The 17,236-nt window shown below is 35.7% G+C and overlaps 1 protein-coding gene across 6 annotated transcripts in view; it reads right to left on the bottom strand.

Annotated features, from left to right (window-relative positions):
• The window catches only part of NOL4 (nucleolar protein 4), a 406,663-nt gene that overhangs the window by 50,206 nt on the left and 339,221 nt on the right, over positions 1 to 17,236 (bottom strand). For all 6 annotated transcript variants that reach the window (XM_088019707.1, XM_028098315.1, XM_028098316.1 and 3 more), the window contains one exon: positions 3,742 to 3,922. In XM_088019707.1, coding sequence (XP_087875833.1) covers positions 3,742 to 3,922 — 181 coding nt within the window. The remainder of the gene's footprint in view (positions 1 to 3,741; positions 3,923 to 17,236) is intronic.

Raw genomic sequence — 17,236 nt, 5'->3', positions numbered from 1 at the left:
TAAACTGACTTAAGAAGAAATAGACAATATAAGTGGACCTATAACAAGAGATTGGGTTAGTGATCAAAAACCCCTCAGAAAAACCCAGACACAGATATCATCACTCCTGAATTCTACCAAACAGTTAAAGAATTAATACCACTACTTTACAAACTCCTCCAAACATAGAAAAATATAGAATAAAATTTTAAAGTAAACATTCCACCTACAACAGCATCACAAAAGGAAATAGCTGTAAAAGAAGTGCAAAACTTGTACTGTAAATATTACAAGACATAGTTAAAAATTTTTAAAGATTGATAACAAACGAAAAGACATCTCATAGTCAGTCTATTATTTCCTCAAAATGTTAATTAATCATAGAGTTACCACATGTATGACCCAGCAATTCTACTCCTAGGTATATACCCAAAAGAATCATAACATATATACACAAACTTGTACATAAATGTTTATAGCATTATTCATAGTAACCCCAAAGTGAGAAAAATCCAAGTGCCCATCAATTGAATGGCTAAACAAAATATGGCATGGCTACAGAATGGAACATAATTTGGTAATAAAAACGAATGAAGTATTGATTCATACTATAATATAGATGAACCTTTAAAACAGCATGCTAAATGAAAGATGCCTAACACGAAAGACCACATATTGTACGATTCTCCCATTAAATAAAATGTCCAGAATAGGAGTGTCTCTGGAGAAAAAAAGTTGATTAGTTCTTACCAGAGGCTATCACATACTTCAGCACTTGCTTCCTTTGCACAGATTGTTAGCTCAGTCGTTTACAGTGTGGCCTCTGATGTCAGAAAGCCTGTGCTCAGATCCTGGCTCCTCCCTTTATTAAGGAGGAACCATGCGAAAGTCATTCACTGTCTCTGAGCCTCACAAAATGGGTTTCAATCATGTTAGAAAAAAAGGAAATGGCGCCCAAGCATTATTTTTTTTAAGTTGGGGCAAATTCAATTTTATAAAATTTTCCCACAAAATTGCAAAACAGATCTCAGAGGACTGTGGAAGGAATAAATGGAAATTACATGAAGCACCACAAGGACTCAGTAAGTGATTGGTATTGCTATTACTTGATGTTAAATAAATTCCTTTAATAAATGAATGACTGTTTAAGTCTAAAAAACAAAGTTTCTGTCAATAAAATTTACAGTCAATACACTTTTCCCCCAAAAGTTTTGATTTGGTGGTTGAGTTCTGAACTACCTATCAGTTCTCATTTCCCGTGTCAAATATTTAAAAAGAATTGTTAGTTTCCAGCTTCACTGGCTAAAGGAATGTTTAGCTTTTGTTTATGTTGTCCTTTTCTGGTATTGAACTTTCTCATTCCAGCTAATTTGCTGTCTAAATACAAGTAAGACTTGAAAACAACTGAGAAGGCTCATTAGCTTTGGAAAAAAACTGAATATACATTTGAAACTTAGTTTCTTTCCTAAATAAGAGGCTTGCTTTTTTTTCCCTTCTACTTGAGGCACCCCTCTTTTGATTTGGAGGCAACTGATTCAGACTAAAGCTCAGTGATCCTGTCCTTAGAGCACCTTTAATTTTAAAGCAGACCAAAGAGCCAGCCCCAGTTTTCCAAACAGAGTCACCCCTGAACACACTCAGAGCATATTTCCGGTATTATAGAGGTAAGTGATTTTCTAGAGTATATACTCCTTTGACACTAATAATTCAATTATTAATTGAATATATTAAAATCCCACCAATCCTCCCAAATATATTAAAATCCCACCAAGCCTAATTCAAATATTCAAATTAAAATTGGTCTTTATTTTCAGGCATTTTAAAGTAGAAAATGTCTCACTGATAGCTACCAATTCAAATACAAGAGTATGGAGTTTTTGTTTGAACGTATTGCTTTTACATCTATAACTACTTTGCTCCTGCTAAAAACTCCAACTTTCACTGACATCACAGAATTATAAATTTCCTTTAAACCACAATGCACAAACAGTCCCAAAATAATAATATCATTACTGAAAATAGTTTAAGGTTTTATGATACACTTACATGCTCTGGAGTCAAATAATGGTTTTTGAGATCACTTGGAAAAGTTCCTCTGTGTGGGGGCTATGCCAACCACTCATTAAACAGATAAAGTTCATTTGCATCATTTTTCTTTCAATATCAGGAATTCTTAAAGTCAGTTTGGTTTATAATTATGTATTTAAATTGTTCAAAGTTAAATTTATAAAACAAAATATAAAAACCAAGTATACTCACAATTCCAATTTACATTCCTTTCCCATACTGTTCTCCCCCATTCCTGCCTCTATGCAAAAAAGTTTTTTTTAATTATATAAATCCTTCTTTAATGAATGTTAGCATACTATAGGTACTTTTCAGGATTTGGAATGCATAAAGAGATTTTTTATCACTTTTTATAGCTGCATGTTACTCTCTTGTTTGGAAGCACTCGAAATGAATCAACTAACCTTCAATTGATAGACATTTTAATTGTGGACATTTTTATTGTAATCCTTTTTTCTTGCATTTATAAATAATACTACAATAAATAGCCTTGTGCATATGTCTTTTTGTATGTTTTACTCATATGTCTTTAAGATAAATTCCTAACGAGATTCCTAAAGAGATTGCTGGACTGAATGGTAACTACATATTTAATTTTTCTAGACACTGCCAAATTCCACCCCGACTTTTTGCATTTCTACAAGCGATGCATGAGAATCCTCATTTCCCCCACAGCCTTGTCAAAAGAGTATTGTGTAAATATTTTGCTTTTTGCTTATCTGCATTTCTCTTATTAGGAGTGAGTGGGGTTAAGTAACTTTACCCATATTTGAGGGATATTTGCGTTTCTTTCTTTGGAAACTGTGTATTATTCATTTTTTAACCTTACTTTTTTAATATATAGTTTTGGGTATTTCTTTTTCGAAGAACTTCATGTATTGGCTTATTAACCTTTTATAGTATAGGTAGCTAATAATTTCCCACTTTATCATTTATTTTTTACTTTGTGTACAATGTTTTCTTGTCATACAAAAGTGTGTGTGCATGTGCGTGTGTGTGTGAAACGGAACTTATTTTTTCCCTGGATTTTAAGTATACTTTAGGAAAATTTTCCTACAACTCAGTTATAAGAAATTCACCCATGTATTTTATTCCTTTTATATTACACATTTGAAACTCATTTTGGTATATAAGCTCAAGAAATTCCTAAAAGTTTACCAAGCATGAGCCAGTATGAACTGGCTCCAGCACACCATTCATCGCTGGCGGAGCATGGACAGCCACGGGTTGTTTCTATGTGTTGTTTCCGTTCATATATTCTTAGGTATAATGACTAGTTGTGTTTTATCAAGTCAGTAAAGTTCTGGTGCCTCAAATTTTCCAAATTAAAAACCTCTTTGAATGTTGAAAAAATGGGTCATTATTCTTGACAAATCGTGCATTACAGCTTTGGGGGGGGAAGAATGTATAACTATTTGGTTAGAAAAAAAAATTGCTATTTCTCTAGCTGAGATTTTTTTTGAGTGAAAAACATCAATTATCCAGCTGCATCATAGTGCCACTACTTTCGGAAACAGCAACAGAACAGGGAGACATCCTTGTAGGGAGACGAATGTGACCTATTAAACGGTCTTGTTTTTAGCGGATTGGTAGTGACTCTTGTGTATCACAGTAAATTCATTTTCTCCTCTCAGATTTAGAGAATCTGCTATCCCCAAATGGACAGAAAAAGCACAGTAAATAGTAACGACTCACCACTACTGGAAGCGTCATTGAGACTGAGCAGACCCCCGCCGAGCCCTCGGTAACTATGGTAACTGTAGGTCCCGTTTCCGTTGATGTACAGCACCTCCTGGGAGCCGGAAACAGCTGAGGCGGAGTAAGGGGCCTGGGCCGCCTCTGGCTTACACTGTTTGTCAGCCGGGGCCGATTCGTCCTGCAATGACAACAGCATGCCGGGACTGTCAAGTCACAGCGCTATTCCGCCTTGACCAGGACTATCTTATCGTTATCTATATGGGAAAAAAAAAAAATCTGTGGTCCACCATCATTCAGTCAGCACATAGGCACATTTTCAACAACTTGGCTAAAAACTAAAAACTAAAAAAAAAAGGAAAGCAAAGTAACAATGTGAGACTGGAGATGGCACAATTTGCGCTTTCCAGCTGAATTTAAAATTACACGAAGACAGCTATTCACCCGAGCCTGAGGTGAGAGCAACCTAGATGTCCACAGACAGATGAACAGAGAAAGAAAATACACAATGAAATATTATGCAGCCATCAAAAAACCCCGAAATCTTGCCATTTGCAACGACATGGCTGGAACTGGAGGGTGTTATGCTGAGCGAAATAAGTCAATCAGAGAAAGACATGTATCATATGACCTCACTAATATGAGGAATTCTTAATCTCAGGAAACAAACTGAGGGTTGCTGGAGTGGTGGGGGGTGGGAGGGATGGGGTGGCTGGGTGATAGACATTGGGGAGGGTATGTGCTATGGTGAGCACTGTGAATTGTGTAAGACTGATGAATCACAGACCTGTACCTCTGAAATAAATAATACATTATATGTTAAAAAAAAAAGATAGTAGGAAGGGAAAAATGAAAGGGGGGGAATCAGAAGGGGAGATGAATCATGAGAGACTATGGATTCTGAGAAACAAACTGAGGGTTTTAGAGGAGAGAGGGGTGGAGGGGGGTGGGTTAGCCCAGTGATGGGTATTAAAGAGGGTACGTATTGAATGGAGCACTGGGTGTTATATGCAAACAATGAATCATGGAACACTACATCAAAAACAAATGATGTAATATATGGTGACTAACATAATGAAATAAAGTTTAAAAAATTAAAAAAAAAGAAAGAAAGAAAAAAGAAAATACGGTATAGAACTACAGTGGAGTATCATTCAGCCTTAACAAAAGAAGGAAATCCTGTCCTTCTACAGTGTGGATGAACCTTGAAGACATAATGCTAAGTGAGATAAGTCCATCACAAAAAGACAAATTTTGCATGGTTGTACTCATACGAGGTATCTGAAGCAGTCAAACACAGAAGAGAAGTCAAAGGGTGGTGGCAAGGGGCTGGGGAAAGGGGAGGTGGGAGCCAGGGAGTTGTTCCCTGGGTGTAGTTTCAATCATGCAGGATGGGGGGAGGGTTTCTGGTGAGTCTGCGCACAACAACATGCATATGGTTGACAATATTGTACTGTATGTTTGGAAATCACTGGGAGGGGGAATTTTTATGTTAAAAATTAGAAAAAAAAAAACCCAACTAGCTAGGCTTAAAAAATACATGAAGAGAAATCACCATTTGTAGAAAAACCTTTGCAAAGTTGACTTTCTTAAAATCTTTTTTTTTTTTTTCCTGGAGCCTGCGCCTACCTGCCCTCCACCCCCGCCTCTCTTTCCCTCCCTCCCTACCTCTCTCTTTATTTCATGATTGTAGCAAAACTGATTGCCTGCTGACTCCACACTAGGCCCATTTCATGCATTATAACAGCCCAACAAAACCCGAATAAAGCCGGGCCTTTCAGCTTGTTTTTCCTTTTTTAAGCTACACTAGTGTCTGCGAACTGTGCATTAAAACTTCTAACCATGTCAAGTTGTAAAGGACAATGAAATTAAAATTTGTAATAAGTTGTATGTATTTTCAATAGCAAAACAGGTTGAATTGCTCTTCAGCTGTGAGTCTAAGATACATACAGCATATATGACTTCACTTGCCTGTTACATTCTTCATATTTTCTTTTTTTTATATAAGAAAGAATTATAAATGGATTCCTAGTGAATACCTAGGAGTGTTTTTGTCATAATAAGAAGTATTTTGCAACTTTTAAATTTAGAGTACATGCTTAGAGAAATAAAGTAACTTTCAAATACATTTTTAAAAGGCATCAAGTACTAGAAAAAGACACATGGAAAAAGTTTGCTCTTATGGACCCAGCATTATTGTTATGTTCAGAAATATTCTAATTTTTTTAAAGAGTTTATTTTTTTATTTGACAGAGAGAGAAACACAGTGAGAGAGGGAACACAAGCAGGGGGAGTGGAAGAGGGAGAAGCAGGCTTCCCATGGAGCAGGGAGCCCGATGCGGGGCTCGATCCCAGGACCCTGGGACCATGACCTGAGCCGGAGGCAGACGCTCAATGGACTGAGCCACCCAGGTGCCCCCAGAAATATTCTAATCTTTCACGTACTGAAAGCATCACCACAGCTATCAGAATTATGCAATTATGATTTTGTTCTTTTCTTTTGATATTTTCATCTCTGATCTATTCTGACCATTACACTTAGATACATAATCTGTGAGCATTTCATCATTTCATTTCTAGGTAGAAAGATTTCAGGGGTGCCTGGGTGGTTCAGTAGGTTAAGTGTCTGCCCTCGGCTCAGGTCATGATCCCGGGATCCTGGGATCGAGTTCTGCATCCTTCATCAGGCTCCCTGCTCAGTGGGGAGCTTCTCCCTCCCCCTCTGCCGCTCCCCCAGCTTGTGCTCTCTCTCTTCCTAAGAAATAATATCTTTAAAAAAAAGATTTCAAAATAAAAATAAAAAATCCTCTGTGTCAACTGAACTGAAAATAAAAATTTGCCCAGCATTGCCTTTAAAAACAAAAAATTGTGAACTGACCTAAATTGGCGTATGAACTGGAATATCTGATTGCCATTCCCTCTTGTCATTTAAACCCTGGTGATCTCTGAGAGAGTGAATTACTTTAGAATAACACTTTCCTGGAGAAACAACCCCGTTAGAAGAGATTGAGAGAGAATCAAATTTTTTTGGTATCACTGCTCTACCATTTATACTGGAAAGTCAGAAAGTTCCAGACCTTTTTTTTAATTCTGAAAGTTACTCTTTGCTAGTTGAAAGTACCCAGAGACAGTGGGTTTTAGAATGGAGCTATTGGCCTTTCACCAAATTGGGACTTTTCCTAGAAACATACCAATATATGTAGGTTTTTTCCTGGTACTATGATGCAACATGATATTACAGACAGTAAGAGAGTTTATTTTTTTAAAGATTGTATTTATCTATTCATTTGAGAGAGAGTGAGCACCAGCAGGGGGAGGAACAGAGGGAGAAGGAGAAGCAGACTCCTCACTGAGCAGGGAACCTGGACTCCAGGATCATGACCTGAGCTGAAGGCAGATGCTTAACTGACTGAGCCACCCAGGCGCCCTGGGTAGTAAGAAAGTTTAAATAATCTAAGATATCAAAGAGGATATTTCCAAGAATCTTTTGTTACTAGAAGTATGTGCCATAATAAGTAGGTCTGAGGTAAATAATTATACGAATTATAGTGCTAATGTGAACAAGAATTGTTAATAAAGCAATATTAGTAGTACAGGAACATAGCAACTATGACAATCTCAGAAACTGTAACCAGCAGCCTTTTAAATGGCATTTTACAATGACAGGGTGAGTGGAAAATGGTCAAATCAATGATGACAGCACCTCATGCAGTGTCCAAAAGTCTTTTATAAAAGTGCAGTGAAATGATGTCTCATCTAGGAGTGCCAATCTCCTCCCTGCCTGGAGACAGAGATTATCATATATATATGACATATATATGATATATGTGTGTGTATTTACACACACACACATACATATACACACACATATACATATAATATATATACATATATATTTACTACATATACATATATATGAATGGATATATATATATTATAGATCTATGCATATCTATATACATATTCCTCTATATCAATACATCTATCTATCTATATATATATATAGTAGAACATAGACATGTCTTACACAGTCATTCAATTTAAACTTATTAAATGAGCAAAGCTTATCAGAAAATTGATAGGTGAATCCATGATGTTTACCATGGATTTTTTTTTTTACGCAAATGGCTTCTATTTTCTCTCAAGAAATAGATATCAAAGTACACTCACGGAACTATAAGCCTTCTGGGGGAAATGTTTTAGAGTCTTCCTGAGATTATGGAACAAGGGCACACAGATATGCTGTCCTGACACAGACTAGCGGATTTTATGAAAATCACCACATCTAAAGCACATTTTCATAATAAAACCACTGGGCTGTAAAGTATTCTTTCTGTAAAGACATGTAGCCATTGAAACTCTGAAAGAAGGCGGAATATTTGATACTTCAAAGCAATTTTGAGGTCCTTGGGAAGGGGCTGGCCTCAAACAATGCCCACAGCTAGCATAACTTCCCAGTTTCTTGACTGAAAATAACTTGGGCAACATGATAAAATTTGAGTTTCTAGTTTGGCAAAACTGGTGGCTTTTCTGAACATCCCAGTCTATTTTTCTGTGTTTGGAAAATGGCAATAAGATACACTCACAGGAGAGGAGTTTCTTGATGACCAGTAAAAAGGGAGAAGGCAGAAGGCATTGCCTCCATAATATTTGCTCATTGATTCTTTGTATGATAGAAATAATTTGTATTATCAAACATTCTATTTTTAAAATGTGCCTTAGTCTTTCATTATCAACTGTTATTCCAAAACACAGTGTCTGCATGGAGCAGGCAGATAATTAATTCCATTAATAATCAAAACAGGCCTTGTAGGGAGTCATTTGTGTTCAAACACAGATTTGCATTATTAATGTTCTTGGCAGTCCACTATATGTTGAGAAAGAAAACATATGAAAGTCCCAATAAAATCTGGTCTGCCGTATCTTTTGGGCAAAACTTTAATATAAGTTTTTCTTTTGAATGATCACTATTACTGGTTTCGAAGAAGCATAGATTTTAATGACATAAAAATAAATATTCCCTAGAGTCACATTTTATCTCTGTAAGCAACTTTTAATAATCATTAGTTCCCAAACTTCTCAAGGCTGACAGCCTAACCCCCTGGGTTGCTATGAAGATTATTTTCAAAAGAGGATAATATTAATAGGTTACAAGACTGCATGTCCAGGCAATGAAATAAATTTTATTCATCAAAAATCAGACAAATTCCTATCCTGGCTTTTATGAGACATAGTTCAAATTTTCTTTAAAAAATTGTGTCAGACTGTTGAATCACAGACCTGTACCTCTGAAACAAATAGTACATTAGATGTTAAAAAAAAAAAAAAAGAAGATTGCAGGAAGGAAAGAATAAAGGGGGGGGAATGGAGGGGGAGGTGAACCATGAGAGACTATGGACTCTAAACTGAGAGTTCTAGAGGGGAGGGGGTGGGGGGATGGGTTAGCCTGGTGATGGGTATTAAAGAGGGCACGTACTGCGTGGAGCACTGGGTGTTATACCCAAACAATGAATCATGGAACACTACAACAAAAACTAATGATGTAATGTATGGTGATTAACATAATAATAAAAAAGTCCATAAAAATAAGATCGTTTCAGTGATTTAATGACCACCCGCAGTGCACTAGATAATGCAGTATTGTTTTGATTCAGATTTCTTTGATTAAAAACATACAACAAATTAAAGAAATACAGTTACTTCTATAATTACTGGCCTTATCAATAAATATACCCTTGATGTATACAAGTATGCATTTCATATTACAAAAAATATAGGCTTGTAATAGGATGTGTGATTACTTATGGATGGAGGACAAGATTGAGAATGATTTGAAAGCGTAGACATTGTCGCACTCTTTGAGAAGACTGGTTTGTACTCCCTTGTACCTTATCCTCAGAAACTGGACAGGGATGAACTTGAATTTGCAGAACCTGATCTGGTACTTGGGCCATACACATTGAATTCCTAAGTGCAGATGCCTAAGGAATCCTCAACTCGAATACCTCAGGCAGATACTTTCTCTATAAAAATGAAATTTGATTGATTCCACTCAAATTTTTGACAATAGATTTAAAAAATTTTTGCATGGAAAAATGTTACATTGCCTTTATTATATCTTCCAAGAATTATACTTTTTCTTGGACCATAGCTTCTACCATCTATTAAGTACACTTTCTATTTTCATTAAGTTTTCTCTATCTATAATTAGAAAACGCCAATAAAATTTACTGCTAGGTTCAATAATCCAGATATCTTTCTTCTTTTTGTCTTTTACCTTACATTGTTAGAGCTATTGGAGTTTGCAAGGCATTGTTGCATCAGTAGTGAATTCTATTTTTAGTTTATCATTGACGTGGTCAGGGAACTAGTGATCCACCTTTTTAAGGTGAAGAGACTTGCACAGACCTCAAGCTTCTCACTGCAAAAATGTAAGTACACAGATAATTCAAGTGTCAGTTTGCTGAACTTTCTAGACAACTGTTACAGGATGTCTCCTATCTTTACGTGTTCTTTGCAGTCTGTATGACAGAAGCATTTTTACTTAAGTAACTGCTTTAAATGTCTCCTTTGCTTTTTTAGTACAGATGGGGTGAGGGAGTACAATTTATTTCACATGTAAACTACTGGAAAAAGCTCTACTTCCTAAAAGCTTCTCTTCTTCCATTTGGTAACAAGTGTTTCAGAACTAAGTACATTGCTAAGAGTTTCCAAGGAAATTCATAGAAGATCTGAGAGAACCGGAACTTCCATTTAAACCGCTTTACTGCTGAGAACAAAACAAAACAAAAACGAAACAGTCTGCACTTAAAGTAAATGTACTTATTGAGATGACAAGAAGTGATTAATGATGCCATCAACACACACACATACACACATATATAGTAACATGCAGGGAGTCATTTCTTTCGCTCAGTTAGGAGCATTCTATAGTCTCCTCCCCTTGCTGGCCATACAAAAATTAAGACAGCCAACACAGAAGACCATTCTATGCAAAGGTGCTCCCAAACCCACTAAGATAATAAGGCAAAAATCTCTTGACCAAACCCAAGTCACCTAGTGATAAGAAGTGAAATAACAGAGATGCTAGATTGTGTTTCTGACTTGAGAAACCAAAGCCACAAAGCTGTTACCCAGATGTTTATCAAACTCTCAGAAGAACAGGTTATTACATTAACAAACTCCCTTGTAGCATTATTTTACACACTGGCATGATTTTATAAACAATGAAGATTTGAGAACTATTGACTTAAATAAAACTACAAAGTAAATACAGTCCCTGACCCAGTAAGTATAGATACATGGCTGGCAAGAAGTAACCAAGTACATTGCAAAGTCATCTCTAAAATTCTTCCTGATGGCCTTAAAGTTTTACTATCAAAAAATAAAAGTAAAATAGCATTTGAAATTTTCAACTTTAAGTGTAACACACTGCCATTTAATTATTGACCAAAAAATTGAATTAAAAAAAAATGTCACTTTATACAGGTTTCTCACACTCAATTTTGAGTTCCTTTGTTAATATGACCAAAATGAAATTTTAAAGGCAATGTTCCCTTGAGGTTCTAAAATTGGATTGCAGATATAAATTTTTTTGTTAGTGATTTTATATGATATCATAGTATTTTTGGCCTCAGAAAAATCAATTTTAACAAAGCAACACCAAATCAGTATCTTTAACATTAAATCTTAGTGTATTTTGGGGATAAAAAGTATTTTTTCCTAATCATATGATATTCTTGTTTCTCCTGAGTTTTTTTTTTAATATTTTTTAAATCTAGGGGCACATGGATGGCTCAGTTTGGTTAAGCATCTGCCTTCCATTCAGGTCATGATCCCGGGGTCCTGGGATCGAGCCCCACATCGGGCTCCCTGCTCAGTGGGGACTCTGCTTCTGCCTCTCCCTCTGCCCCTTCCCCCATTCATGCGATCTCTCACTCTCTCTCTCAAGTAAATAAAATCTTTTAAAATAAATAAATAAATAAATTAATTAATTAATTAATAAACCCAAATCTACATTTACAGCAACTCAAAACATACCTTTATTTGCAATTTGGGCTCTACTGATTATTTTTTTCTTAGTCCCCTTTTCACATAATATTCTGTTTTGGTAAGACAGTTGCAATGCTCTACCTGGTGATTCCATGGCAGGCCTGGTGTCAGATATTACCTATGTAACTGTCACACTCAAATTCCTACTTCTAATATCAACCTTCCCTCTGAGGCTCAACCCTGAGTAACAGAAAATTCAGGTATGTCAAATTTAATATTTTGAAATTAAATTTATGTGTTCTTTTCTCCAGATACCTCTTACAAAAATCTTTCATTAAAAAACAAAACAACACCTGTTCTATCACCAATATATCTTGTGCTAGTTAATGCATCACACCAAGATTTTTTTCTTCTCTTACACTGGGCTTCTCTTAGTCAAACAACACCTTAAGTCCTCTCAGCTCTATCTTGGAAATGATCCTCATCGCAATACATGTGAGAAGCCCCCATTGAGAATACACAATTCAGAGCCCCATAATTTCTCTCCTGGGCTAATGTGATAACGCTCTGGCCAGTGTTTTTCCCTTCAAATCTTGTCCACTTCTCAAACCTTTTTTTTTTTTTTTTGATTTAATTTAAATTCAACTAATTAACATATAATGTATTATTTGTTTCAGGGGTACAGGTCTGTGATTCATCAGTCTTCCACAACTCCCAGCGCTCACCACAACACATACCCTCCCCAGCCACCCCATCCCCCCAACACCCTCTACTCCAGCAACCCTCAGTTTGCTTCCTGAGATTGAGTCTCTTATGGTTTTGTCCCCCTCTCTGGTTTCATCTTGTTTCATTTTTCCTTCCCTTCCCCTATGATCCTCTGCCTTGTTTCTTAAATTCCACATATCAGTGAGATCATATGATACCTTTCTCTGATTGACTTATTTTGATTAGCATAATACCTGTCTTTTAAAATTATTTATCATGTTGCTTTTCTCTTTAAGGACTTTGAGATTTTTTCCTTGGAGAACAAAACCTAGAAGCTCCCGGCATCCAAAGTTCTTCAGAGTTGGAGAATAATCTTGGCAGTCACATTTTCTATTACTTCCTCTTATAACACTCTATACTCTGTCATAACTTAGACTGGAAAAAAAAATCTTAACAGTGTAATATTCTGAGCCATTTAAATGTCCCAAAAGAGCATCAATATATAGAAAGTTTCTCATAATTAATTTTTTTCAAAGAATCGGCTCCTGGTTTCTTTGATCTGTTCTATTGTTGTTTTAGTTTCTATATCATTTATTTCTGCTCTAATCTTTATTATTTCTTTATTTCTGCTGGTGTTAGGTTTTGTTTGTATATGTTATATCTGATGATGGTTTGTCATTTAATTTTTAATCCTGTTTCCAAAATTTTAACACATGTATCTAAGGTTGAATAACAAATTAAATTTTTTCTTAAAAGATTTTTTTTAAAGTTTCTTAAAAGGTTTTAGGTTTTTTCTTTTTTTTGCTTTTTGTGCGAAATCAAAAAGTGTTATATAGATAAAGCAAGTTTAGATATGGCTTTCATCAAACTAAGAACTGAGAAAGATAGTATTTTCCTTTTTCACATCCTAACTAACCTAAATTCCAGGTTAACAAAATATTTTTTCCTCCCTAAGTCTCTAATATATCTGCCAGTCACCCTTAAACAAAAGAAACAAGTCCTATTTATCTGAAATTCTTCTACTTCTTTTCCTGTATACAATTATCTTTATGAAAAAAAATGCAATAAAAGCAAATAGAGACTAAAAGATATTGTAGAAGAGAACAAAGACCTCAACTGTGTGTAAATGAGTTGCTGAATTCTCAGATTGCTATAGACCAAAAAACCTTGAACAAATACTCTACAGAAGATGGGAGGTCCAAAAAGAATGTCAAGACAATTATATTCTAACAATTAGAAATTTCCCTCAAGGCAAGAACCTAAACATGATAGCTATGTCAGAATCTTTAGCTATAAAAATATTACAACTGTAATAAAAATTCAGAACAAATAGATATTATAGTTGCAACCAAAATTCAGAATACTTTTAGTGTTAAACTTTGAGAAGCACAATGGAGGCAGTAAAGAATTTTTCAGAGCAGTTAACCATTAGCTACTATATAGGAATCCCATTAACATGATGTCAGAAGATTAAGGCTAACTCTGTGCAATGGCCATCTAGAGTATAATGTTGGACAGCCTGAAGAGGTGTATTATTTTATCTACAATGTAATCAAGTCTGTGATACATAAAGGAGCTTCATAAAGGGATTTAATTAGTTACTGGCAGTTATCAATTCTAGTCTGATATTTATTTTATTTTGTCCACATATAACATCTATATATTATTGGCTAATGCTAAAATAAACTAAGAGGTATTAATGCTGTTGTGACTAACATTTTATTTCAAATTAAATACAAAACGCACGCTACTTTAAAAGATACATTAAGAGTAACAAACTTTTTCATTTTTTTCATTTCATATTAGGAAAACACCAGTTTTCCTAAAGTACAAGACTAAGCTACAATTTATGTTAAAACTGTGGTTAAATTCCTTGTCACAAATGGCTACATAAGCGTAGATTAACAAATCTCAGGCTGAGTACTTCAAAAGGGACCCCTCAGATACTATTTGTTTATCCCAGATGGCAGTCACCCAAAATCTTCTCAGTATGATCCTGGGAGTTTTCATCACTGGCTTAAAAAAATTAGACTCAACTGGAAAACAGAGACTTGAAAATACAATTAAATTTAAAAAAAGAAAAACAAAAAACTGGCCACAGCACACAATTTTCATCTTTTCATTTTGAGCAAATAGAGAAACTTGACTAATGATGTTATTTCAACACTGATGTTGGGAAATAATCATAGATGATTTCAAAATTAGAAACAGGTGTGTCAGCATGGACGAATGAGCAGAAAGAACAATCCCTTCTTAATGTCACCCTACATAATAGATTCCTTCATGGCTACTTTTGATGAACATTATGTTCAATCATATAGTAAACATAATTCCATCTGAATTGTGTATCTTGAAGGAGCCACATAATTGAGATCTTAATTCCTACATATTGGAATAAAAGCTTACAGGTTATTATAATTTAATTTAATCTGGGTGTAAAAATTACCCATCCATTTTGGTATTTCAGGTATATTAATTATGAAATAGTCAAACTAATTAGAAAAGCCATCAAAATGGTGATGCCAGAGTCACTGAATCATAATGCTTTTATATTAATGTGAAATTAACTTTTAAAGGGAACATGCATGAGACAACATGAACTGAAAATAATCTAGTGATGAATTTAACACACATTGTTTAAGCCTGACTACATATGGGTGTGTGTTTATATATATCTATAAACAAATTCCTATGCTTTTTGTTAATGTTCCTCTCCTGAAGAGTACTGTTTCTGTTACTTATAACTTAGTTATGTGAAGTGTTCTGATCTACTATGTTGGCTGTGGGTGTAGGGTATATAGTAAGAAAAGAAATAGCACTATTAGGGTATTTCTTCATACATCAGATGTAAAGTTTACAATTTTATTTCCATCTATGATGAAAAACTAATTTGTTGTTCAAGAAGTCACTAACTTCTAGGGGTTCTCTAACTTCTCAAAAATATACACAAGTAACCCCATTAATGTTCTTGAACACTGCATGTATTTGGAGTAGTGGTATTATCTTCCTTAAGATACTGGATTATGTTATCCTACTCCATAATAAATTTTGGTAAAAATAGTATAACTAAGCTTCTCTTTGAGTCTGCTATTTTCCATGCAGAATTTTCCTGCAAGATCTCAGTTGTGTTTATGACTCATCTATCTCTTCTATACCAAAAACCTCTAAATCTCAATCTGTAATTAAGACCTTTTCCTGAGTCCACATTTCAACCACCTACTGGACATAAATACCTGCATAACCCACAGGTGCTTCCCAATCAGTATGACAAAACTATACACTTTCTTCTCACACTCTCACTTCTGTAGCCATAATTTGCTCTTCCTCCTGAACTCTTGACTTCTATTAATGATACCTCCATCCAGTCTCCTGAGCTAGAGACCTCGGCCATATTGAACAGGCCCCCTTTTGATTACCTCATATGGACAACCCAGGATGAAAACTTACATGACTGTTTAAAAAATGTTCTATTGAATATCCTATTTACTGGACTACACATCCAGCTAGGTGCTGGGGATATATTATCAGATAAAATAGACTGGATCCCTGCCCTCAAGGGGACCTACAGAGGTATGGGAGGGGAGAGAAACTAGGGAAGAGGAAGAAATGAAAACTATAGGATATAATAAGTTCAGAGAGTGATAACCACTAATAATGAAAGAAAATAGGGTGATGTAAAAAATAATTGGAGATGGGTGTCCAAGAGGGAAAGCATTTCTGAGAAAAGTATATAAGCCAACAAGCTAAAAACGATAAAAAAGAGGCAGTCATATGAACATACAGGGGAAGTGTGTGTGTGTGTGTGTGTGTGTGTGTGTGTGAAAATTGCACAGAAATCCATCCTACACTTGATTATGAAACATTCTTCATACCCAAAGATCTCTATGATCCCCAAGATTTCGTTACATAATATCAAATATTCACATAGCTTAGACTAGAATTTGCCTTACAACAAAACATTTAAACACCCATTTTGGCTACTGAACTGAATATTCTCACTTCCCCCTTCAGATGTGCTAAGAGTGTTCCCTGGGAGTAGAATCACTATGAAGTTAAGTTAGCTTCCTTGCTTTCTGGCTGCTAGGATTTGGTCTAGGGGAAAGCTAGCCAGGATTCAGAGGTGGAGAGATGGGAGTGCCTGGGGTTTTCATCCCCCAGCAGCCTCAGGAGAGGCTTGTCATGCTCTGCTGCAGCTGTCTTCATCCTCTGCTGAACCTGGATCCTACCAACCAGCCCCTCTGCCAGGGCTTCAGTTCTTATCTGGTTCTGCTAAGAGTTCCCTTCCATTGTTCCTCCAGGCTTCTCTCACTTGCTAGTCTTGCTTCACCTCCTCTTCTGCGTTTCCTTAGGCCATCCCACACCTACGTAAATAGTCCTATTGTTAAACAGTCTTCAATATTCTTTCAGAGGATCCTGTGTGGCTCAGTCCATTAAGCCATCTGCCTTCTGCTCAGGTCATGATCTCGGGGTCCTGGGATCAAGCCGTTTGGGGCTCTCTGCTCAGCGGGGAGTCTGCTTCTCCCTCTCCCTCCACTGCTCCCCCTGCTTGTGCTCTCTCCCTCTCTGTCAAATAAATAAATAAACAAACAAATATCTTTAGAAAAAATATTCTTTCAAATATGCTTTATGTGCCCTGCTGGGTCCCAGAGTGACATAGTGGTATTCGTTATTGAGCCAAACAGTGAGCAATGAGTACATTGTCTTACCTAAATTTGTATTTCCTTGTTATTAAACATTTTTTTTTTCTTTGCTGGTGTTTGTATTCCAAGCCACTATTTCTAATTGGCTAGTGTTCTAA

Source organism: Eumetopias jubatus, unplaced genomic scaffold (genome assembly GCF_037043125.1).
Source record: "Eumetopias jubatus isolate StellerSeaLion01/CBP00866 unplaced genomic scaffold, mEumJub1_p1.0 scaffold_16, whole genome shotgun sequence".
In the NCBI taxonomy this organism is placed as follows: domain Eukaryota; kingdom Metazoa; phylum Chordata; class Mammalia; order Carnivora; family Otariidae; genus Eumetopias; species Eumetopias jubatus.
The sequence above is the reverse complement of the archived record's forward strand: the minus strand, read 5'-3'. Positions and strand labels throughout refer to the sequence as shown.